General features: G+C 41.3%; 1 protein-coding gene across 2 annotated transcripts in view; it reads left to right on the top strand.

Moving 5' to 3' along the window:
* The window catches only part of LOC111871930 (trehalase), a 108,979-nt gene that overhangs the window by 60,099 nt on the left and 25,000 nt on the right, over positions 1-23,880 (top strand). Inside the window, exons 2-5 of one of the 2 annotated variants that reach the window (XM_023865342.2) lie at positions 1,608-1,896; positions 18,366-19,148; positions 20,990-21,126; positions 22,705-23,252. In XM_023865342.2, coding sequence (XP_023721110.1) covers positions 1,811-1,896; positions 18,366-19,148; positions 20,990-21,126; positions 22,705-23,252 — 1,554 coding nt within the window. In that variant the 5' untranslated portion in view covers positions 1,608-1,810. Of the gene's footprint in view, positions 1-1,523; positions 1,897-18,365; positions 19,149-20,989; positions 21,127-22,704; positions 23,253-23,880 lie in introns of those variants that run through there. The other variant, XM_023865343.2, reaches the window with a different exon arrangement.

The raw sequence follows: 23,880 nt of genomic DNA, 5'->3' as shown, positions 1-23,880 counted from the left end.
GGAAACAGGTAATTTAGATATATGACGAAAGATAAATTTCTCATATCGGTAGAGTTGACAGCATCAACTTATCGCCCTCGTAAATGGATGAAACACTTCCACATCTACTCCTCGCTATCTTCTCTACAAATTTTCATAATGAGTGCGATAAGGAATTATGATAAGCTGTATTGCATAAGTCCGTAGGAGTAAAAGTGTTCACGTTACGTCTGAACAGAACATAAAAGCACATATTTCAGCTGCAAAGTTTATAAACCTATCAAAACGAGAGTTAGTAGGCAAGTGGAATCTGTGTAAGATTTGAGGCTTTCACGGCGGTGACTATGAAGAAAGCAGTCTGCTTTTACCGGTTCTCACGGTCTCTTCGCTTTGCAGATTTCTTATATTTTTTCTTCTACCCTGAAGATGGAGGCGATACGTTCCTCCGAAACGTCGGTTAACACCACATATACACGGTGCCAAATCCCAGAAGACTGCTTTCTTCAAGTGGAATCTGGATTGTTCGGATTTCTTCCCTGAGGGCCTTCCTTATAACCTCCATTCATAACCCACATATTACTTCACTTTACACATTTCAACCCTGAGGATGGAGGCATTGTGATCCTCCGTCGGTATCCATCTTGCTGACGTCATAAGGTGTCAGCCCAGAAGATCTCTTTACCCTTTCCTGCGGGTCTGAGTGACCACTTTGCTTCCAGTCAGCCTCTGTAACCAAACTGATTCTTGACCCCATGCATTACATCCCTATAGGAGGTAACATATTCTTTCGTAACTCCAGAACATCCTTACAAAACTGCATGGTGTCACGACCCAGAATTCAGTATGAACACTCACAGCTGTGGTAAGGGTAAAAGAAGGTGAAGTTATTTATCTCTTTAATAGGCCGTGAGACGTCGAGGCTCCCACATTTTCTAGACAGTCGGCTCACAGATAGCGGTGAGGTTGTCAGCCTTACGCGCCAACTGTCATGTACTCAGAGTGAAAGCTGATGGAAAGCAGAGCCACCTTGAAATCAACCAATTAACAGAATAATTCATAAATTTTAAAGTATCAAAGAGAACCGCGAAGAATTGTCATACTTGTGTTCTGTGTTTTGAAATTCTTTGGACGTTCCATGCAGCCTTTCCAACACTGTCCATGGGTTCGAACCCCTCTCTGGATATATATGTGCAGTTTATACCTGTCATTTCCAACGTATAGAAACCTTTACAGCTTTACCGAGTACATGCTGTGAAAACAGGTACTGCTACCGTGCTTGTTAACGCAGTCTAGACGGTGTAGACTTGTCGGACTTGGATAGCTCAGTAACTCATATACAGTCCCCAGCCAGCTGAGTTAAAAAGCAAGTCACGGTACTAAGACCACAATGGAGGTGTGTTCGCCTGTTGGCCAATCAAATGACGCACATAGAGGGGCTTGTCGTGGACTCAACCACTGGCAGCGTGAGCTTGGCTGATGCAATGGTTTGGCCCCTGAGGTTTTAAAGGCTGTATGCTCGTTAACACGCAACACTAGTACGCGAGAGTTGCATAGTGAAGTTCCATATACATCTTGCTAACCGCGCGATAGCTACCTGCTGACGGACACAACTGTGTTTTATTCTGCAGGGACCGTCGCTATGAACGCAGCGCAGTGGAGATGATGGAGAATCTTCGACAGGAAGCCAGGGTTCGCCACCACAGAGCTACAAGCTGATTGTTGTTCTGAACTACACAGTGAAGTGTATTTTAACGAAAGGATCTGTGAAGAAACTTGGTGGTTACGTTTTGTTAGTTTTTATTGGGGGGGCGTGCTTTCAGAACAAACAAGTATGGTTAAAAGAAAGATAGGTATAGTGTGTCTCCTGTTATCTGTGACCATCGTTAGCGGAGAATCATTTCCACCGCCTTGTAACAGGTGAGTGAATTTTATTCGAATTGTTGGAAGTAACGGGTAGAGGTAAGCAGTTTCAACAAATTTATGTGTGTTTGTAATTAATCATTTCGACGTAAATACACTTCAATATTTAATTTCAACTTCACGTATTAACCATCCGAAGCATGAAACACGTCTAAATATTTAAAAGAAAATTAGGTTACTTAATTGTCTTCTGGGATATGACACCGAGTAGTCTGGTAGGTACATAGACATGTCAGAGGAACTTCCTACCTCAATCTTAACTCTTTTCTTCCAGATTATACTGAGTCAGATCGAAGAAAATAGTAATCTTGATATTTACTGCTGTGAGAACCTCAAATTTCACTTTTGAGAATTCCGTTTTTCGCCCACAGAAAACACTTTGTGACATCATTAAAAATACTTGTCGGTTATTGATGTTTATGGAAGTAATCATTGTTATGAGAATCATAGACAAATATCAGCTCCTGCTAAGAGTAAAATAGATGGTACATGTTATGGCCAAAGCGATTCAAAGAGTTGACCACCTTTACTCAGTGTTGCGGCCTTCTTTACCAAACAAAAAATAATTAAATGTCGATTCCCGTATTTTACAAGCACTGATGACCCTCTTGTGTCGATCCCTTGTGCGTCAACATACAGATTTAGCTGTTCCAAAGGTGCCATATGCTGAGCAACAAAGTTCGTGAATAGCTCGTGTCGGGTGACCACATGCCAACAGAGGAGGCTCGCAAGCGCTACTTAGAGCAGTCTGCTCTTAAAAAGAACTTTCATAGTAAGCCAATAAAATTTACATCCAGACAAGGCTATTAGTATGACAAAGGTTTCAGAATTAAAGTTAGATTATTTGAAATAAGTACTGAGTAATATATATCTAACTCCATGGAGGTGATCCCATCTTGAGAAGCCGCCAGTCGCTCAGCTACTCAAGAATTTCTCCAACATCTTATGGAACCCGAAGGTTCATTACTGTGTTAACAAGAGCATTCCATCGGTCCCTATCCTGAGCCAGATCAGTCCAGTCCATGCTACTCAATCCTATCTCTCTTAGATCAATTTTAATATTATCCACCCACCTATGTCTTGGCCTTCCTAGTGGTCTCTCTTCTTCTAGCATCCCCACCAGTATCTATATGCATTCCCCTTCTCTCCAATTCGTGCTACATGCCCTGCCCGTCTCATCCTCCTTGACTTGACTTGATCGTTCTAATTATACTTGGAGAAGAGTACAAATTATGAAGCTCCTCATTATGCAGTTTTCTCCAACCTCCTGTCACTTCATCTGTCTTCGGTCCAAATATTCTCCTCAACACCCTGTTCTCAAATACCCTCAGTCTGTGTTCCTCCCTTAATGTCAGAGACGAAGTTTCACACCCATACAGAACCACAGGCAGAATTATAGTTTTGTGTATTCTAATATTTATTACAATAGGATTCTGACGATGGTGTATAACACACTGATATGTTGGTTTTTTGGACTTTATCCTACGTCCTGGTTTTTAAGGTAACTAATAAAAACATGACGTTTCGGAAACTGGATCTGTTTCCGTCCTCAGGTGAAGGAAAACACCTATTCTGTTGGGTCCGTTAGAAAGAGCTAGCCTCAATCACTGGTCCAGTGTTTTTATTAGTTATCTTAAAAACCAGGACGATGGATAAAGTCCAAAAAACTAATATATCAGTCTAATATTTATGTTTTAGACAGTAGATGAGAAGACAAAAGGTTCTGGACTGAATGGTAGCAAGCATTACCCGAGTTCAATCTCTATTTCGTCGAATAATATGCATGTGTATGCGTTAATATTTTAGATATTAAGTAGAATTGCTGAGGATTATCGCCACTAAATGTGTTCATAGAGAAGTGTTACAGTCTTGTGGTTAAACTGATGCAAATGTACGCCATCTTCCTATCAATGTGTGTGAAGGTTATGAATGACTCAAGGCGAAGTTATGCAAATTGGTTACTTGCTATGCCGCGCCGTGTCTCTAACGGAATATTACGTTTTCCTTCCTCAGCGTCTTTTTTTTCCTGTTCCCATCACTTCGTCTAATGTCAGGGCAAGGCGTGATTTAGTAAACTGTGACTGGATGCAACGCCGTGCAGTCCGATGAAAGTCAACCGATATTTCGGAGGAACATGTCACCTCCATCTTTAGGGTCAAAGAATAAACCAGCATGCCGGTTTCTTGCTTGGCATGTTCTTTCGACGCTGAAGATGGAGACGATATATCCCACCGAAACGTCGGTTTGATTTTTAACTGACTACGCCGCGTTATATCCCGGAAAATAGAAGAGGTCTTCATAACCACCGATGTGAAAGCCTCTAACCTTACATATGACTCTTGTATGTCTTTTATTTTTGCGTGTTTCATTATTTTGTGGTAAAAATAAAAAAAAAAACCGAAAGCGCCACCGTTTAATATGACTTCAGCAGCAACTTATATGTTTTTTAGCCTGCCTTCCGTATTTTTAAAAGAACCTTATGAGATCGCCTTCTTATCTATGTGTCTCAATTTCTCTGTCTTTGTATCCCCCCCCCCCCCCAATTTCTTGTTCGTTTCAAGGAGGCTTATGAGATTGCTTTGCTCTCTGTATGCTTGTTTTCCACATTTTTTCATTTTCTGTGCGATCCTTATATCAAAGGAAGGTAGGCGATTAGTATTGTCCCAAAACCTATTGTTTGTAGCGTTTATCTTCTTCCTGTTTGCCTGAGTTACGAATACTAGTGTCATCCGGTTTTAGAGGAAAGCGGAAGTCGTCGATTCGCGTCTGAACTGCAAGGACGATGAATCCGACAGTAGCAAGCCTGTGAGGACGATCACACTTAACCTCCATATTGGGTGTTCTTAGCTACAATATAAAGTACGCATTTCCGGAAATATAATTTCAGTCCGTAATTTCCGTTTATATGCTAGCCAAGAATATATGGTAAAGCCATCCCTGTGACATCCCGGAGAGACCCATAGGGTTGTGAGACGTCGAGGCTCCCATATTTTATAGGAAATCGGCTCACAAATGGCGGTAAGGTCAGCCTTACGCGCGGGCCGGCTTTTACCCCCAGGAAAATTCCTCATTTCTGTTAGAGGCTGAGTCGACCGCAGGAATGATTAGGTCAGCTGAAAAATCCTATGAATCATGAATCGAACCCGCGTGCCCCGATGTGTACACCCTGTATAGCACCTTTTATGACCTTGCAGTAAAGTATAGAGTGGTGGGCGGTAAGCTGGTATAGGTGAATGTTAGACCGTAAGGATTTGGGAAACGTGGCCATGGCCCAATCGAGACAATATCTCAGCATCTGTATAGAGGCGGACATAAAGAAAATCACGACAAATCTCAACCAGGAAGTACGGTGTCCGGGCCTAGATTCCAGCGGAGCACGTCCCGAGCGTTACAGCTATGCATGACTTCATGAAGATGTATTGTGGAACTGAGGCAAAGCTCCATGCATTCTTATCGTTGGGACTACATGAACGTGAAGAGTAATTACCACGTTCTCATCGCATTACTCCCGGGAAGAAAAGTTACCAACTTCCCTGGGTAGTCCTCGCATTTTCTAGGCGTGTGATCTTCTGCCTCTGTCGGGAATTGAACTCCGGCCACTTAACTCGTATTGACCGAGCTATTCCTGCTTTTATTGTTGCTGTAATGAATGGTGAGGAAATATTTTCTATACAGTATTCTTGAACCAGAGGGGACAAATTCCTGAAGTTAACATTCGTCGATTTTATTTCTAAATCACAATAAGTTAGAGAAATTTGGAATGTCAGGTCCCCATATCGGCGTATGATTTTTTTGGAACCCACCTCAAAGCAGTTCTTTTCCCGGTTCAGGATAATAGTCCTATTGCTTGTCTCTTTCTTGCAGTTTCGAGTGTAAAATTGCTACGTGTATAATGAGATGCTTCGCTGTCTCCACGTTGCTTCTTCTAACCTTTGAACTACGCGTCAAAGATTGACTTCCACTTGTCCGTCAGGCTGTGAGTTTACTCTTCGGGTCAGGGTGTAGTAGGCAACGTATGACGTGAAACATGACGTCACGGCATGTCCACATTATTCCATATACAATATAATAGTGGGAAGTGGAAAGTATATAGAATTGTATTGTGCTACAGTTTGTAAAGCCCTCCCATGATACTGTATAGAGAAGCATTATAGTGCTTCAGCCATTGTGGTACATTACATGTAGAATGGTCATTAGCTTTTTTTTTTCCACTGACATGATCCTCCCAGCGGCACTATGACCCTGGGGTCGGCTCAGCCTCTAACAGAAATGAGTAACAGGAATCTTTCTGGGGGTAAATTTGCGGTAGGCTCGTAAGGCTGACAACGTCACCGCCATCTGTGAGCCGATTGTCTAGAAAATATGGGAGCCTCGACGTCTCACAACCCCCTGGGCCTCCATGGCCTATTACAGGGATAGCCTGGCGCGTGAGGCTGACAACCTTACCGCCATCTGTGAGGTGACTGTCTGGAAAATGTGGGACCCTCGACGTCTCAGAACCCTATGGGACTCCACGACCTGTTACAAGGATAGCTTGGCGTGTAAGGCTGACAACCTTACCGCCGACTGTCTAGAAAATGTGGGAGCCTCGACGTCTCACAACCCTCTGGGTCTCCACGGCCTCTTACAGGGATAGTTATAATCATACAGTCTCACCCGAAATTTGTGATCTCTCATATCACAACGCTGTCTGCTTCGAAAAAAAACATTGTCCAACAGTCATGTGTTTAACATTCGCGTTGCCAGTATTTTAAGAGTGAATCACCTGATGATCCCCCCCCCCCCCCAACTGCTATACATACATACTGGTGTGTATTCTGATCACTGCAAGCTTGCAGCTGCTTTCGACGCCTGGAATTGAAATCCGGCAACAGTTCTACGTGCTTCCATCCGAGCACGGTCACACGCAGAAGCTGCAGCTGGGCTGCAGTATTTAGGAGGCCAGCCAACAATTCGAGATATGAAGAAGGGATGTACGAATTGTGGCCTGGGGAGCAAGTCTAAATTGGGATCAGGAGACGAGTGTTCTTGGCATATTCGCCACGCGAAATAAATAGCAAGCAATCTGAAATTTCTGGATTCGTGGGCAATTTAACGACGATATTTTTGATATCGAGTTTATAAAGCGTTAGATGTTAGGATGAATGATGGAATGGAAGGAAGCGATTACGGCCTAATGAGGTACTGTGTCGGTATTTGGCTGGAGGGACTGATAAATACCACGAAACACCTCAATGAGGATACCCAGTGATGCAAACGGCATCCGAGCCGATCACCTACCAAATACAAGTCTTGAGCGTTAGCTCTGAGCCAGAATGTTCGAGAAGTTGGCTCTGTTACAAATTCAGTTTGTTTGTTACGTCCTGAGATGTTTGCATAATGCTAGGTAACGCGTGACTCCACCTGTTGTTCAAAATAGGTTGACTCGGCAGGGCTTTCCAAAATTTATGTTACCGTGTTCACGTGACGTAATATAATTGCGTTATCCCTTACCTCTGCAGATCAGCGAAAAGTGCAGTTCTGCACACTGTTGCAGGTCCCTATCAGGCTGTACGGTGTCAGCAGGAACCTAAGTAGCTTTACAGCCTCTCTACACCTACAGTAAGCTATAAAATGTTCCTGTACAGTCACGAAAAGTGCAGTTCTGCACACTGTTGCAGGTCCCTATCAGTCTATACGGTGACAGCGGGAACCTAAATACACGTAGCTTTGCAGCCTCTCTACACCTACAGTAAGCTATAAAATGTTCCTGTGCAGTCACGAAAAGTGCAGTTCTGCACACTGTTGCAGGTCCCTATCAGGCTGTACGGTGACAGCAGGAACCTAAATAGCTTTACAGCCTCTCTACACCTACAGTAAGCTATAAAATGTTCCTGTACAATCACGAAAAGTGCAGTTCTACACACTGTTGCAGGACCCTATCAGGCTGTACGGTGGCAGCAGGAACCTAAATAAGTTACAACATCACTACTAGGATATGAAATATTGCTGTACAAGAAAATCGCTAAATGTTTCGCCTTCTGCAGCTGTATATTCTGAAAGCATCTCCGTTAAGTGTATGGACCAGAACTATACGACCTTCGGGGAGCCGCGACTAATTGTTTGAAGACCCCCCAGCTGTAAGACTATGTACGAGTACTTTCACATTTCGTTTAGCGGTTTACCATATGTGACTGTTACTGGTAAATGTTGCATAAAGATTATTGTCTTCTGAAAAGTGACCCACGTAGAGCGTTATCGACCTTTCGGAGAAACATTGTCTTCATGTTCAGGGTAGGAAATGAAGATGGAGGAAGACGGTTTCTTCGATTAAGACAGCTAAGCCTGAAGACCGTGAAGTGGGGAGGTGTCAAGCTGGTATCCTTCATCACCCGGATTAAAAAAAAAATTTTTGACCAGTAAAAATCCCGCTTCAGAACGTACGTTGTTAGCAAATATCTCTTCCCCCCGCTGGAGAACTTGCTGACCCCACTTCCCCCCGACGAAAGAATTCTGGTTGGGCCCGTGGCAACAAGGCCCGTTTTATATGCACCTGTTTCATGTACCGCTTGTTCAAGGTCTGCTTGAACCTTGCCTTTCAGTAACAATAGCAGATATCATCATTAAATTACTGTATTACGGGATGTATCATTAGCCATGAGATGATAAATCGTTTTGCGACGCCGTTCAATTAGAGGTAAGTTAGGACTCGGAATTGGTTGAGAAGTCAGTAATGCTACTTGCCAGTCACATAAAGTAACTGCTCTTATTTTCAGTCATACTAAACGCAAAAACTTCGCTCCCTCAGTGGTTTCAGGATGAGAGATGAAGTCCCCAGGATTTCGTAATGTGGTGTTTGGGTTAGGGCTGTTGCGCACTTCAGGGGGGGGGCGGTGATATGAGCGCGAAGTGGTGAATGATGACTAACAGTTTGAGACAGAGGTAACTAAAAAATGACCTATTTTGGTTCCATTTCGTCAACTGTTCGTCGCGCAAGATTGCGTCCAAGGCTCTACGGAGGCAAGCAAGCATCTGACGTTTGACCTATGGCAAGGTGCCAAGCTAAATATCCAAATTACAAGTAGTTTTAATAGTGAATTCCTGTTCGTTAAAAGAGAGATCAGTTTAAAATATATTGTAGCGTATAGATCTGTTGCTAAGAAGTGACTCTGTAAACATATTCCATTGCAACGCCCGCTACATTCACGCACGCAACAATAGAAGAACGACGTTTTCTATGTAGTCCGTGCCGCGACTGTTGCTATGCAACGACGAGGTAAATACGCCTCTGCAACAATAGAGGCTGTGTTTTTTGCGGGATCCGTACAGAGGAGTTATCTTGAAGACAGTCGACGCTACAGAGTTCATTTGATGGCAATAGAGAGAGAAATAGTAGCGGTCGAAGCACGCGTGTGCGAATTGAATTAGTGAACACTAGTGGAAATTGACTTAGAAGATTAGTATGGGGTGCCCAGGAGGGTTGAGCAGTGGAGAGTACAAGGACGAGAATGGAGCGTATAAATTGTGAAGATGGAATACAGGTTAGGACAGAGCAGTAGAGAGTGGTTGAAGACAAGCCTTCATAGTGATTTGAAGCAATAGTGTCTGTGTTGAGATCCGTTGCTAGGACACGACTAGTGAAGATAGACAATCCTAATGCGTGTGCAACTGTGAACTGTAAATTGCGTAACTCAGCGATAGCGCTGTATTAATTGTAATTAAGAGAAGTTGTAACCGAAATGCTAATAAATCCGATCGCCCGCCATTTTCTTCACGCGTACCATCTTTCACGTGACAATATCACGTGGACAATTTTGATCATACAGTTCATTTATTAGGTCAACGTGTGTTTATTTCAATCGATCACAGTGGCTGCGCGGTCCAAGGCACGGATGTCTGTGCGTTTATTTAGTATTTGTGTTATTCTGTGTGTGGGTAGAGGCCTTGCAACGGGCTGATCCTCCGTCCAAGGAGTCCTATTGACTGTGTATGGATTGAGAAACTGAAAGAGCGGCCAAGGTCCACAAGGACTGCAGAGCCGTAGATAGAGAGATGGATATATGTTTATTTCAAGCAGATTGTGTACGTAATAGAAACGGAAATTCCGGTTATTTCGCTGAGAAATGGCTCTTTTCCTTGTCAGTGTCATAGTAACAGCCAAGTTTGAAAAGGAACAACACTTATGTTAAGAAAGCAAAAGTTTACTCTGTAATTAAAAAAAATTAAATTAGGATGCGAGTCGGGCCCAAAAAAATGTACTTCAGCACTTACAACATCGCTTGAACAGCCGTGGCTACTGTGCATATTGGCAAGAACAGAGANTCCCTGTTAGGTTAGTGATTACGGGAGACAGAAACCAAGAGAAAAGTTGCAGTTTTATATTAGTCTAGAAGTCTCCATATACAACTCATGTTAGAGTTATAAAGGACAGTGGTATTGGATTCTTCCTGTCGCCTATCGTTTCATAAAACATTTTGATTCTTAATAAATGTGGCAGTTTTTATATAGCGTTTTATTAAAACTCTGAGGAATGAAATTGTCTTTGAGAAATCAAGTGATATTTCAGCTGATAGAAAAGTATCCTGAATTTTAATTTTAATTGGTCTCTGACATTAAGGGAGGAACATAGACTGAGGGTGTTGAGAAGAATATTTGGACCGAAGAGGGATGAAGTGACAGGAGGTTGGAGAAAACTGCATAATGAGGAGCTTCATAACTTGTACTCTTCTCCAAGTATAATTAGAATGATCAAGTCAAGGAGGATGAGATGGGCAGGGAATGTAGCACGAATGGGGGAGAAGCGGAATGCGTATAGGATATTGGTAGGAAAGCCAGAAGGAAAGAGACCACTGGGAAGACCAAGGCGTAGGTGGATGGACAATATTAAAATGGATCTTAAAAAGATAGGATGGTATGGTATTGATTGGATTGATCTGGCTCAGGATAGTGACCGGTGGAGGGCTCTTGTGAACACGGTAATGAACCTTCGGGTTCCATAAAATGCTGGGAGATTCTTGAGTAGCTGCAGAATTGGCGGCTCCTCCAGAAGGGCTCAGCTCCATGAGTAAGTAAGTATTTTAATGGAACCAAAAATGACTGCACTTGCAAGAGCCCACCACTGGTTCCTGCTGTGAACCACGTCACTTAAGACCCATTTTAATATTGTTTTCTCATATCTTTTTTTTTTGGTCTGCTATGAGGTAGTAAAGTTCAGTTTCCGGTGCTGAGTTTTGAGATTATGGTCAGCTGGAATGTGAAACCGTGTAGGTAAATGGGTACCCGCATTTTGAGGCAGTTTGGTGTCACCGTCTGTGTTTTAAGAACGTCATCTCTCTTCTAAATGTTCGGTACTGAAAATGATGTCAGCGGTGTTGGCATCATACTGGTTCGTACCGGTTTCTTTTAAATTTGATCTGCCTCTTTGCGAGCACCTCCAGACACTTTCACTGTGGGACTTCCCCTGATTTTAGCTAAGGAATACTGATTTTTACTTATAAAAAACTTAGTAACAAAAACTGTTTGTATAATGAATAAGTAAAAGTTACCATTCAGTGTAGTGACTAGGCTAAGGGCACGGATCACATAGAAAACGCCGTTCCTCTGTTGCTGCACCATTGTTGCTTTCATGTCGTTTCTGGAACGTGTTTACCGAGCCGTTGCTTAGAAACGGTTCTGGTATATTTGTTTATCTCGCGGCCGTTGCTTAGTAACGGCTATATACGCTAGACTATTTGAGTCTTGCTTCTCACCGCGAAGGCCCGGGTTCAGGGTCATGTAAGATTCGTAGAGGAGGAAGTGGCACTGTGCCAAGTTCTGTTCAGTTTATCCTTGCTAACGGTCATTGTATTATCTCTGCACGCTCCTTTACCTCCGCCCCCCGAAATAGTTCACATTCATATCCTGGTTGTAATCACAGAGTGAGGAGGCTGGTTACGTTTTAGTAGATTAGCAAGGGAATTTTGATATCACAAAATTGTTATATTCCATGTTGTCTGCTATGAGAATTTTACATTTATGAATTTTATACAATCTTTCTGCGGGGCTTCCCCCGTTTCTAATATTATAAGGGCAACTCAGGCCCCATCTTGTCCTTAGACTCCGCCAACAGCGGCTTTTTTATTTTCCTTCGCTGTGGATAATTTCTGGTGATGTTGATAGCTGATGGGCATATGTGATAAAATATTATTAGTAATTAGAAAATTTGTGTTGGTAGACTTCTTACGAGTCGAAACACGACCAGCCACCTACGTATGTGTAAGCATGTACATTTCAAAGCATTCACAATTGAACCAATGTCATGACTGCGTTAAGTTAACCATTTTGGACCTGAAATTTGTCTAAATAATATTTAAACACTTTATACCTTTATAAATACCAACCGGTTAAAGCTGAAATAATTTATGTTTCTTCTGAGAATCATATGAAACAAATAAATGCATTGTGTGAGCAAGGCCGGAGATATGAACGAGCCCTATCGATTGGGTAAAACTGAGTAGGTCCACCTGAGGACGGAGACATAGTCTGTCTCCGAAACGCCGTTGTTAAATTAAAAATAGGATTATGAAAGGTCGTAATGTCCAAAAAGTTAAAAAATTAATATAACATCGTCACAAACTTTTAGGATCCTATTTATAGAAGGCGATTGATATTTTAATTACTGTTTTCTGAATAAAAACGTGCCTTAGGAAGATATTCCAAACGTTTCAGCCCACTCCCTCCTGAAAGTCCATAAACATTTTCTGATTTTCAGTAATGTTTCAGTGTCTACTTCTGTTGGTTATGCCTGTTAGTAATGTTACCAGCTGTGATAATGTACTGTGAAGAGAGAGGAAATAAAACAATCCAGTAGTTTCAACACACGCAACTGTGAACCTACTTTAGGATCAGCCTGTATTTTTTAACGTACACATTGTTGTTTTTAACACTGTGTATAAAAAGCCCTTCCACAACGCGAGAAAGTGATAAACATTCCTGTGAAGCCAACCGATTGATGTGAAAACAAGTAAATAAAAAAGTTTGACCAAGTTAGAACTGTTCTCTTTATACACTGCAGATTTCCGATTCTTGGTGACTTTTCAGTACTGTTTCCAGTCACTGTTCGGTTGTGGATGGTTAGTTCGGTGATAGTTGTTCGCGATTGTTGCAGTAAATGCGGCTACTCAGAACAGGCATTAAAGAATTAATTGCGGTAGAACGACCAGGACCTGCCGTATGCATTCCTTTCCGCCAACCCAAATACGCGACTCGACGATTGCGAATTTCTGCCACAGATACAACTAAACTTAAATGTTCTTCACATCGGCCGTTTATTTGTCTTTCCAGCGTTTCGAATTGTAAATTAACTTCGTTTCGAAATGTAACAGTTCTACAGAACGTGGGGTATATTCGTCTTATCAGCGGCTCTATTTTCCAGACGTCTATGAAAATAACAATAGTCTATGAGGTTTCCACAGCGGAAATTTCCCCGCTAACGGAAACTTAAACTTTACACTACCCTACATGTATTTGACCACGCCAGCGAACTTTGGTTCTCTTGCTCTTTCTCTTGTGCATAGAAATGTTGATATTTGAACTTATATGACCGGGTGTAGCGACCGGCTCTGGGCTGAACGACTTAGAGTTCATAGTTCGAGTCACGGTAGGTCAAGAATTTTCTCCACGTCATCCAGACCGACTCTGGGGCCCACCCGGCCTCGTGTCCAATGGGTACCGGTAGCTCTTTCCTCCGAGGTGAAGCCGACCACTCCCCCATACAACTTCATGGTGTAGTGCTTAATTAGCTAAGCAAGGGGACAATTTTACAATTTTACAATTGGCGTCATTGACGTAAGCGTAATACTGTCTAAATAAAGATTTATGTCTTCTTTGATATGACGCCGTGTAGTCCGTTGAAAGTCAACCGATGTTTCGGATAATCCTGTCGCCTCCTTCATAACGACCGCTGTGAGAGCCGCAGATCCTGTCGGTGATAGCGCTGGCATGTGTCGCTGTACCAGCTGTTTTTTCTACTATTAGTTATATAATTTACTCAGAGTGAATCTGTAGTTACATGTGACGTGACACATTGTTGCCGAGACGTGGCGTGCCCTCTATATGCGTTTAGATAGCCAGTAGATACAAGCTACAAAAGACGTGTTGCTACATACGGGGCAGAAAAATGGACCTTAACAGTAACAGAAGAGAATGCACTGAGAATGTTCGAGAGAAAAATAATACGCAAAATGTATGGACCAGTGATGAAAAATAATATATGGATGATAATATACAACGAAGAGATAAACGCGTTACTGAAAAGGAGAAGATATGGTAAGATTTATCAAGTCACAGAGAATAAGATGGTTGGGACATGTCGAAAGAATGGAAGATAATGCAATGCCAAAGAGAATGTTAAAAGGAAGACCCAGGGTGAGACGGCCAGACGACGTTGACAACGACCTGAAGAAGATGAAGGTGAAAGGATGGACAGAGAAGATGAGGAATAGAGAGCAGTGGAGACTGGTTGTAGAGGAGGCCAGGGCTCACCCAGGGCTGTAGCTCCGAGTGGTAGGTAGCTAGATTTGAGGGAAGCTTCTAGTCGCTAACAGTCGACAACTGTGGCCCTATAGCTTAGAAACTGTCCGGGTTGGAGGGGGATGGGGGGCAAACACCTCACTAGAAATCTCCCACGGAACGAAATGTTCCAGGGGTCTTCGGACTGATATTGATGATGGTCTCTTGTGGAAACTAAGGAAACTTTGCTTTGTATAACACACTCTCAATTTCTTAATATACAGAAGGATATTCTCTTCTGAAGAAGGACACTGCTTCAACGAGTTGTTAGTAAACGTTAACAGTTTCATCGGGGGAGTCTAATCGTTTTCGTTGAAGGATTTTTGCCTTTTTTCCTGGATTTAATGCGTAAATTAATGCGAGTCAACGATACGTTTATCGGTCATGAATTGTGATGCCACTGCCTGTGTACTCTGGTCGCGATAAGGAGGAGTGTAGAGGCTATGGGATAAGGAAACCGCGAGTAACCTGTTCTGGTATCTTGCTGACAGGAAGCTGATAACATTAAATTAAGTCATACTTCAGTATGATTAATTACCATGGTCACAGTGTTTAATTTAATTGCAGTGGCCGTCGTGTGTTCTAAGACACATACCATCTTCAGCCTTTTGAACATGGGGGTCACGTGTTCGAATCCCATTCAAGGGATGATTATGTATCACTTTTTTTTGTGCCTGTATTTGTCCTTTTGGACCGCCTCTATGGTCTAGTGGTCAGAGTTCCTGGCTACAGATCCAGAGGTCCGGCTACAAGATTTTCTGAGAAGTAGTGGGTCTGGACCGGGGTCCACTCAGCCTCATGAGTATAACTGAGGAGCTATTTCAAGGAAATAGCGGCTCCGGTCTAGAAAACCTAGATTAACTGCCATGGGGATCCGTTGCGCTAACCACGTGACACACACTATCGGCTAAAGTTGGTACTAACTTCGCCAACAAGCGGCGATCGCTCAGTTGGTATGGTTTGCTTGCGGACTACAGGCCACAGCGTTTGTGTATCTGCCCTCTTACAATGAGCCAACCCTCTCCCTTATCCAAGGAGGACTGATAATTTCAGAAGTTAATCCTGAATTGCAAGAGACCAAAAAGGTTGAAGAAAAAGAAGAACAAAAGTTGTAATGTGAGGGAGTCTGACATTTTCATATTCGAGGGTTGGATTATTGCATCATATCCAGTCTGAGTTTGTAACCGACCGAGTTTCAGTCATCATTATTGCTGTACGCATTTTCAAACATATGTGGAACTTTCATCTCTCCTTCCTTTTGAAATCTCTTCTGTGACCTTGAGCTGGAAAACAATCTCCATTGAGAGGAATCCAGTTTAAGAAGCTACTGGCCAAGAAGTTCCTCCCTTACCTTTTACTCGTATGGAACCCAAAAGTTCATTATTATGTATAGACCTACTGAAGCATTGACAACTAGATCCTCTTTTTGAGCCACGTGAATCCAGCCCATGTCATGTGCTGTTCCTTAAAAGGTTGGTTTAATATAATCCTTCCCTCTACCACTAGATCTCGTGAGTAGTTTCTTCACTTCAGGTTTTCCATCCCAAAATTTGTTACATTTCTTATCTTGCTCATGTGTGCTTTGGGAATATACAATACTGTGATTAAATTTTGGCGTTTTACAAGACCTATTTCATTTCCTGGCCCTGAAACAAATTTTAGGGCCCTTACTTTCAGGGTTCACTTTTTAATGAATTTCAGTAAATCGCTTCACTGATGATTTCTATATTTTTGTGATGGATTTTGAAGAGAAAATCAGTGTGCCCCATACCATTAACATCTCATTGTGCATATGTTCTCTAAAGAACTTCAAGCCCTCAATTGTGGAACTTGTATTCTGCAGTACATTATTCAGAACACTGTAAAGCAAGTGTATCTTCAGACACTTGTCTGTGTGAACTGATAAAATTACATGTAAGATTTGAGGCTTTCACGGCGGTGTTTATGAAGAAAGCAGTCTTCTGGGATTTGGCACCGTGTATATGTGGTGTTAACCGACGTTTCGGAGGAACGTATCGCCCCCATCTTCAGGGTAGAAGAAAAAGTATAAGAAATCTGCAAGCGACAACACCGTGAGAAACGGTAAAGCAGACTGCTTTACCGTTTCTCACGGTGTTGTCGCTTGCAGATTTCTTATACTTTTTCTTCTACCCTGAAGATGGGGGCGATACGTTCCTCCGAAACGTCGGTTAACACCACATATACACGGTGCCAAATCCCAGAAGACTGCTTTCTTGATAAAATTACAGATTATCTCTAACTCCCGACTAAGTAAATTATATAAAAAGATGCAGTAGGAGTAAAATTTAGTTTGAAAGTCACATGCATTCTTGAAACTAGAAAATGAACAACGTGGCTATTGTGGCATTCTCTTTGTAATACATGGGAGCTTTTCAAGGTTATTTGTGAGAAGACCGTCACAGTATGTCCTCGGGCAACTTCCTGCAGTCCTTTGGAGTGAAATATAATGTCAGCTAATCAAGCTAGAGTTCTTGTTTTCTGTTTGCATGTTCATCTTGTTACAAATCTATGTAAATGATGTTCAGAGGCCCTCATAACCATTAAGTCATTTTACTCCCTTTCCATGTATACCTACTCAGGGCAAAGCATACAACAAGACAGACCATTAAACATGTAAGGAAAGAACAGCAGAAGAAGTTAAGATATTTTGTTTATAAATTGTACAACAATTGAAGACACAGGATAAGTCTGATTTGATTTGAAGAGCAGTTCAGACTTCTAATATGTGGAAGGAAGCAGCAATGTGTCCTTACATGACGTGTGATTGCCTTTGTTATTATTGTCATCATCGTTTCATTTTGGATTACGTAAGACATATTTCATCTAAGCACAATTTTCAAATTAGGGAAAGAACATGATTTATTCTGTTGGTGATAAATCTACTACTTTGCAGCTTTAGTTGTGTTATTTTCTTAAATTCTACCAAAAAAGTTGGACCTTTGCTTTATTGAGCACCATACCATAAAAATATAAGGGGAAGTGTAGGTATAGCTCTATTTGTTCTTATACTTGTACCCTAGCTGCTTAACCCTTGGGGGAAGAATTCCCAGTACCCATTGGATAAGAGGCCAAATGGGCCTCAGGTGTAGTCTGAACATTGTAAAGAATATGAGAATATTGCCTATGCCAGGAATGGCACAGTCCCTAGCCTAGTCACTGTAGCAACTGAGGTGTCTTGTCAAACCTTACTGGTACAGATCCTGTTACTATAATAATTAGACAAGAATTAAATAAATGTTGCATTTTATTCACTTATTGTGGTGGATGTACCTGCAACAATTTGGACATCCCTACTGGCACCCACTGTTATAGTTCTGCAAGTTAATCATTTGCTTCCTCCCTTTCTACCAATGACATTGAATGCTCAAATTGGAAGTTGGTACATCAAATCCCTCCCAGGCATCAATCTCTGCCATTGTATCCCCCCCCCCCCGAATCACAGCTTCAAGAAGAGTACTTATATAATTTCGCACCCACCTTTAGAATTTAAATTGATAGCCCAGACCTTCAAGCAATTTGGGACATCAGTTAATCTTCATTCTTTTAAATGAATTGCATGTGTTTTGAATTTTGGATGGGAATTCGGTTTCCTTGTTAAGTGCATCATTATTTCAAATGGATGTTCTTTGTCAGCTCTCTTCTGGACCCTTCTGTAATGTTAGGTCAGTGGCTTGCAGTGAAAAGAACCCATTCAATTTTTTTTTTTAAATAAATCAATAGTAATACCCTCTGTTGAAATGTGTGGCCTAAGCCCAGTACCCAGTACCCATAAATTTGGCAAATATTTCTTTCCTCTCAAAAAGATTTTTTATGATGTGGAAAATGACTTCTGTGGTGTTTGTTATGTGCTGTTGAGGTTATGTTGCAAGGCTTCTTTTTTATTTAATTTTTAATATGTGCTTTTAATTTATTTTCAGTAATATCTACTGCTATGGTGATCTTCTTCATACCGTTCAAATGAAAAGAATTTATCATGACTCAAAAACGTTCGTAGACATGAAAATGAAGCAGCCCTCGAATGAAACATTAGAAAGTTTTCGAGAACTGATGAATAGAACTGCATCAGATCCGACTTCTGAACAGCTTGAAGAATTTCTTAATGAGAAGTTTGAACCTGCTGGTAGTGAATTTGAAAATTGGGATCCATCTGACTGGATTAAGCATCCGAAGTTTTTGAAAAACATTGTTGACTCTGATTTTCGTGAATGGGGTGAAAAGCTAAATGACTTATGGAAAGTTCTGGGCAGGAAAATGAAAGCCAGTGTGAAAGAAAATCCTGAACTCTATTCCATTATTTATGTACCACATCCTGTAATCGTTCCCGGTGGGCGATTCCGGGAGTTTTATTACTGGGATTCATATTGGATCGTACGTGGCCTCCTACTCTCAGAGATGTACACAACAGTGAAGGGAATGCTGGGAAATTTCTTCTCTATTGTTGAGAACTATGGCTGTATTCCAAATGGAGGAAGGATTTACTATTCAAAGCGGTCACAACCACCAATGCTTATACCCATGGTGAAGAGTTACATAGATGCAACACATGACATGACATTTTTGAAAGAAAACATTGATATCTTGGAGAAGGAATTTGAATACTGGATGACAAACCACACAATATCAGTTGAGAAAGATGGGAAACGGTATACACTGGCAAGATATAAGGATGCTTCATCTGGACCAAGACCAGAATCATACTGGTAAGGACACCTTAAATAATGGTAGAACAGATGGTCCACCATATTTTAAAAATGAATGTAACAAAACATCACAGTTGAGTGATTGGCTTCATATTCAGACAGACCTGGCATTCAAATCTCAGTTCATAGATCAACTACTCTGACTGTAGCTTTTGTTAGCTTTGTTATGTACCTCTAAGTATATATTGGGATAGTGTCCTGCACAGTATTGTGACCTTTTCTTCCACATCCTCACAAGTTCATTATTGACTAATCCTATCATATGATGCTATGTAGGCCATATCTTAAAAGTGTCATTAAATAAACCAAGGATAGAAAGAATTAATAGCAATTGAAAATAATTGATGTGAAGTGAACTAAACCCCCACCAACTGGAATGTCCGTGGAGGAACCAGTGTCAGAATTAATTAAATTAAACCAGCCCAGTTAAACATTATCTAAAATAACATAACTAACTAACATAACCTAATGTAACATCATTGAAGATACCATTATTGGAATTTGAAATGTTTACTAGCCTTCTTGGTGCTTAAACAATACAGTAAACTCCCATTTAACTTGGGGACAGATTGCTCAGGGCCTTAATGTAGAAAATTGACTCGTGTTCCCAGTGTTAAAAGATAAACTTAGCGTGAAATTTATTTTCTAAAAGGAACCGGTACAAAAATTAAGGGAGTTTTATTTTTCCCTTGAATATGTACTGGGAAACTGGGGAAGGCTTGCTTAGTTTCATTTTTGTTTTTAAGGTATAGAAATAGCACACTCATATTTCTACCTGCAGTGTTTAAGTAAAATACTCTTATAAATGTATGTCTTTTCCGTGTTATGGGTTCAAATTCACAAGTTCATATTCATATTTAATGCGTCTTCCAGAGATCTATGTATATAGATATGGAATCCATCATTATTTATACTAGATAACAAAATAATAATAAGATTTTTAATCATACAGTAGAAATCCGACAAAACATACATATGCTCTAAGCGGCCTCTGTAGTCTAGGGGTAACGTTCCCACCTCATGACTCAAGGTACGCGGGTTCAAACCCGGCGGAGGTTGTGTAATTTTTAAGGGCGGAAAAATTCAGGGAACAAATCCTCCGGGAGGGACTTTAAGCCGTGGGTCCTATGTCGTAGATTTACGGCACGTAAAAGATCCTCATGTCTCTAGGAGACCTCCGAGCAAAATTAGGCAACAATTTCCTGCCCAAGTAGTTTCCAGTGCCTCTGGTAGATGGGGGAAATACCAGATACCGACGGCCGACCTCGTTGGTCGAACAGGGCTGATAGCACGCACCAGTACCGGTAGGGTATGGCAACAGTAGAAATTAAAGGGGTACGCACAATGGACCAATAACTGGTCTAAGTGCATGGGGAAACCCACCCCCTCTAATAATAATAATAATAATATATGCGTCTATGACAGGCCACATATAATGTACCACACACACTATGCAAGGTAACACTATAATAAAATAATTGATCATACAATGTAAATCTGACTGTACATCCATTTGACAGTAACAATCATTTATGTACAAAATATAAAACATGCACATCTGCAATAGGCCGCATAATGTCACTCTTGTCATCATAATACATGGCTTAATTATAAAATCTTATTGTTTTAATCCTATTTCTAGCAGTGTTTCAATTCAAAAAGTTCCTCAGTTGTATGTTCTTTCTTGTCTGGGGAAATTAATTTGCCCTTCACCCTGGATAGGCGCAGGTCTTCTGTACTTCCAGTGTCTGTTGTGAACATTAATAACAGACTGAGAAGACAGAACTAAGATCACCCAGCCTTGTTTTAATGAAGTACAGTAAGCCAATGTTAATTTTCAGGGAAGATGTATCGTCTGCTGCAGAAGCATTTCATACTGATGATGAGAAAGAGGCATACTATTCTGAGTTGAAAGCCGCAGCAGAATCGGGTTGGGATTTCTCAAGTCGTTGGTTCATTCAAAATGCCACAAACAAAGGTGAGTGTTCGTCTGTTAATCCTTATTTTTATGCTATGTTAACATTGAAATTAGTGTCTTCTGGGATGCAGCATTGTGTAATATGGTAGATTGTTATAAATGTTTTGAATGACCCTGCTGCCACCTTTTTGAGGGTGGAATGGAATGGATTGTATGGCTCAGGATGGAGAGAACTTGCGGGAGTGAGGATACTACGATGTAGGGGATTCCTCCAAAGCAATGAATCTGAAGATTTCCATCTTCAAGGACATAACACAGTGTTAGAAAGTTACCAACATTCTCAAAGAACTTACTGCTCCATTTTCTAACCTGTAAATGAAGGTAGCAGGTCTCACAGAACAGTTTGGAATGCAAGATGACAGATAGAACCCAGAAATCTAATAATACTAAATTTATAATTTGTACTCATCACTAATTAGGGGGCATGCAGTAGCATAGTTGGTTGAGGCACTATGCTACAAACCAGAAGGTTGTGGGTTCGATTCCTGATGAGGTCACTGGATTCTTTTCAACTGACCTAATTTTTCCAGCTGCACTATGATCCTGGTGTCGACTCAGCTTCTAACAGAAACGAGTACCAGGAATCTTCCTGGAGGGTAAAAGGTGGCCAGTGCATAAGGCTGACAGTCTTACCGCTATCTGTGAGAAAATGTGGGAGCTTTGATGTCTCACAACCCTATGGGCCTCTACAGCCTCTTGCAGGGATAGCTTTAACTTTACTCATCGCTGATTATTACAGGGCTGAGTGCATCAAGAAGGGTATGGTGGCAGGACATTTGGCATAGATAAGGGAGAATAAATATGCATATAAAATTTTGTTAAAAAATTCTGAAGGGAAGAGACAACTTGGGAGACATAGACATAGATGGGATGATAGTATAAAAGTGGACCTTAAAAAAATGTGGTGTCAGAATATGCGAGCTGCTTTATTGATTGGGCCCAACAGAGTAGGTTTTTTTTTTTAACCTAAGGACAGAGACAAGATCCCAGTCTCCGAAATGTCATTTCAAATAGAAATTAGTGTAATGGATAATGCTGAGAAAATTTGTCATTGTGTGATATAACTCATTTTGCCTACTCATTTCCTTAAGCTGTTCATATGGCGCCCACTGCTTGTTTTTTTAAACATTCATTGTTTTCTGATGTTAGCCTCACATCAAATCCTCAGTTTGCAGGACCATGTTCCACCTTTAATCTGCCTCCCATTCTTTCACATGTATAACATGGGTGATCCTACCAGGACCTTTTGCCCCATCTGGCAAAACTCTTCAGGTTATGAGTACATACAGACAGGCCACATTAAGGGAGTATTCCAGGAGATTTCATGTCATTAAAGAGTTATGTCTCGTGTGATATTATGCCATGTAATCCATTGAAAGTGAACCAACGTCAACCCAGAAAGTAGAACTATTCATGACCACTGCTGTGAGAACCGCAAGTCCTACTTATCAGTAGAGTTTTAGCATATCCCATTAAGACTGAATTTTTGATTGACAGAATTGGAAATGAATTGACGTGATGGTATGTCTATGTAATCATTGTTTTTCATATTGTTTTTGATCTTGTTCTTTATTTCAGGAACTCTTATTGATCTTAAAACTCGTTATATTATTCCGGTGGATTTGAACTCTATACTCTACTGGAATGCAAAGCTTCTTGTAGAATTTTATAAAGACCTGGATATGCCACAAAAATCTGAGAAATACAGAGGCATTGCAGAAGAGTGGTTAGAAGCTGTTACCGCAGTGTTATGGCATGATGAAGTTGGTGCCTGGTTAGATTATGACACAATGAATGAGATTAAACGTGATTATTTCTATCCTACAAATGTTGCACCATTATGGACTGGGTGCTACAAAGAAAAAGAAACTCAAATTGGGAAGGTAATGAAATATTTACAGAAGACACAGATAATGGGGAATCTCGGTGGAATTCCAACAACACTAGAGCATTCTGGTGAGCAGTGGGATTACCCAAATGCATGGCCCCCACTTCAGTATATCATGATTATGGGTCTGGATAACACAGACGATGAGTGGGCAAAGCGATTAGCATTTGAGATGTCAGAAAGATGGGTACGATCCAACTACAAAGCGTTCAACGAATCTGGTGCTATGTACGAAAAGGTAAGTGTATCATGATTATATCTGGTATAGTGACTAGGCTATAGGCTGGATGACCAAAGAATCTGGGTTCAATTCCTGTTGGGGGCAAGAGATTTTTCTGCTTTCCCTCCCATCCATTCTCGTATCCAATGGCACTTATCTCTATCTAGTGTTTAAGTTAAAATCCATGGAGCTATACCTCCACTCCACTTTATGTCTTAATGGCAAGAGATAAAGTTGTACCTGTGCTTAACTAATGAAGCACTATGCCATGAAGGTGTATGGGATGTCTTCATGGTCTGATGCTTAAATAAGCATCAGGATGACCTTTTTTTTTAGTGCTAGTGGGGTGGGTCTAAGTCCCTCGTACTACGGCCACTTCTGGCCTATTGCACCAGCCCCAGATGATAGGTGAGGGTGAATGTGGAGCATTTGGTGGAATGAAGATTGGCAGGGTAAACCGAAGTGCTCGGATGAAACCTGCCCCAGTGCCACTTTATCCACCACAAATCCCACTTGACCAAACCCGGCATCGAACCCGGGCTGCTGCGGTGGGAAGCCAGCGACTAACTGCTTGAGCTATGGTGCGGCCCCAGATCAGGATGACCTTTCTGAGACTTTAAACCTTGATTTTTGTCATTCAGAAGAA

Source organism: Cryptotermes secundus, unplaced genomic scaffold (assembly GCF_002891405.2).
Source record: "Cryptotermes secundus unplaced genomic scaffold, Csec_1.0 scaffold2225, whole genome shotgun sequence".
Taxonomy (NCBI): domain Eukaryota; kingdom Metazoa; phylum Arthropoda; class Insecta; order Blattodea; family Kalotermitidae; genus Cryptotermes; species Cryptotermes secundus.
This window is presented reverse-complemented; position numbering and strand designations above follow the sequence as displayed.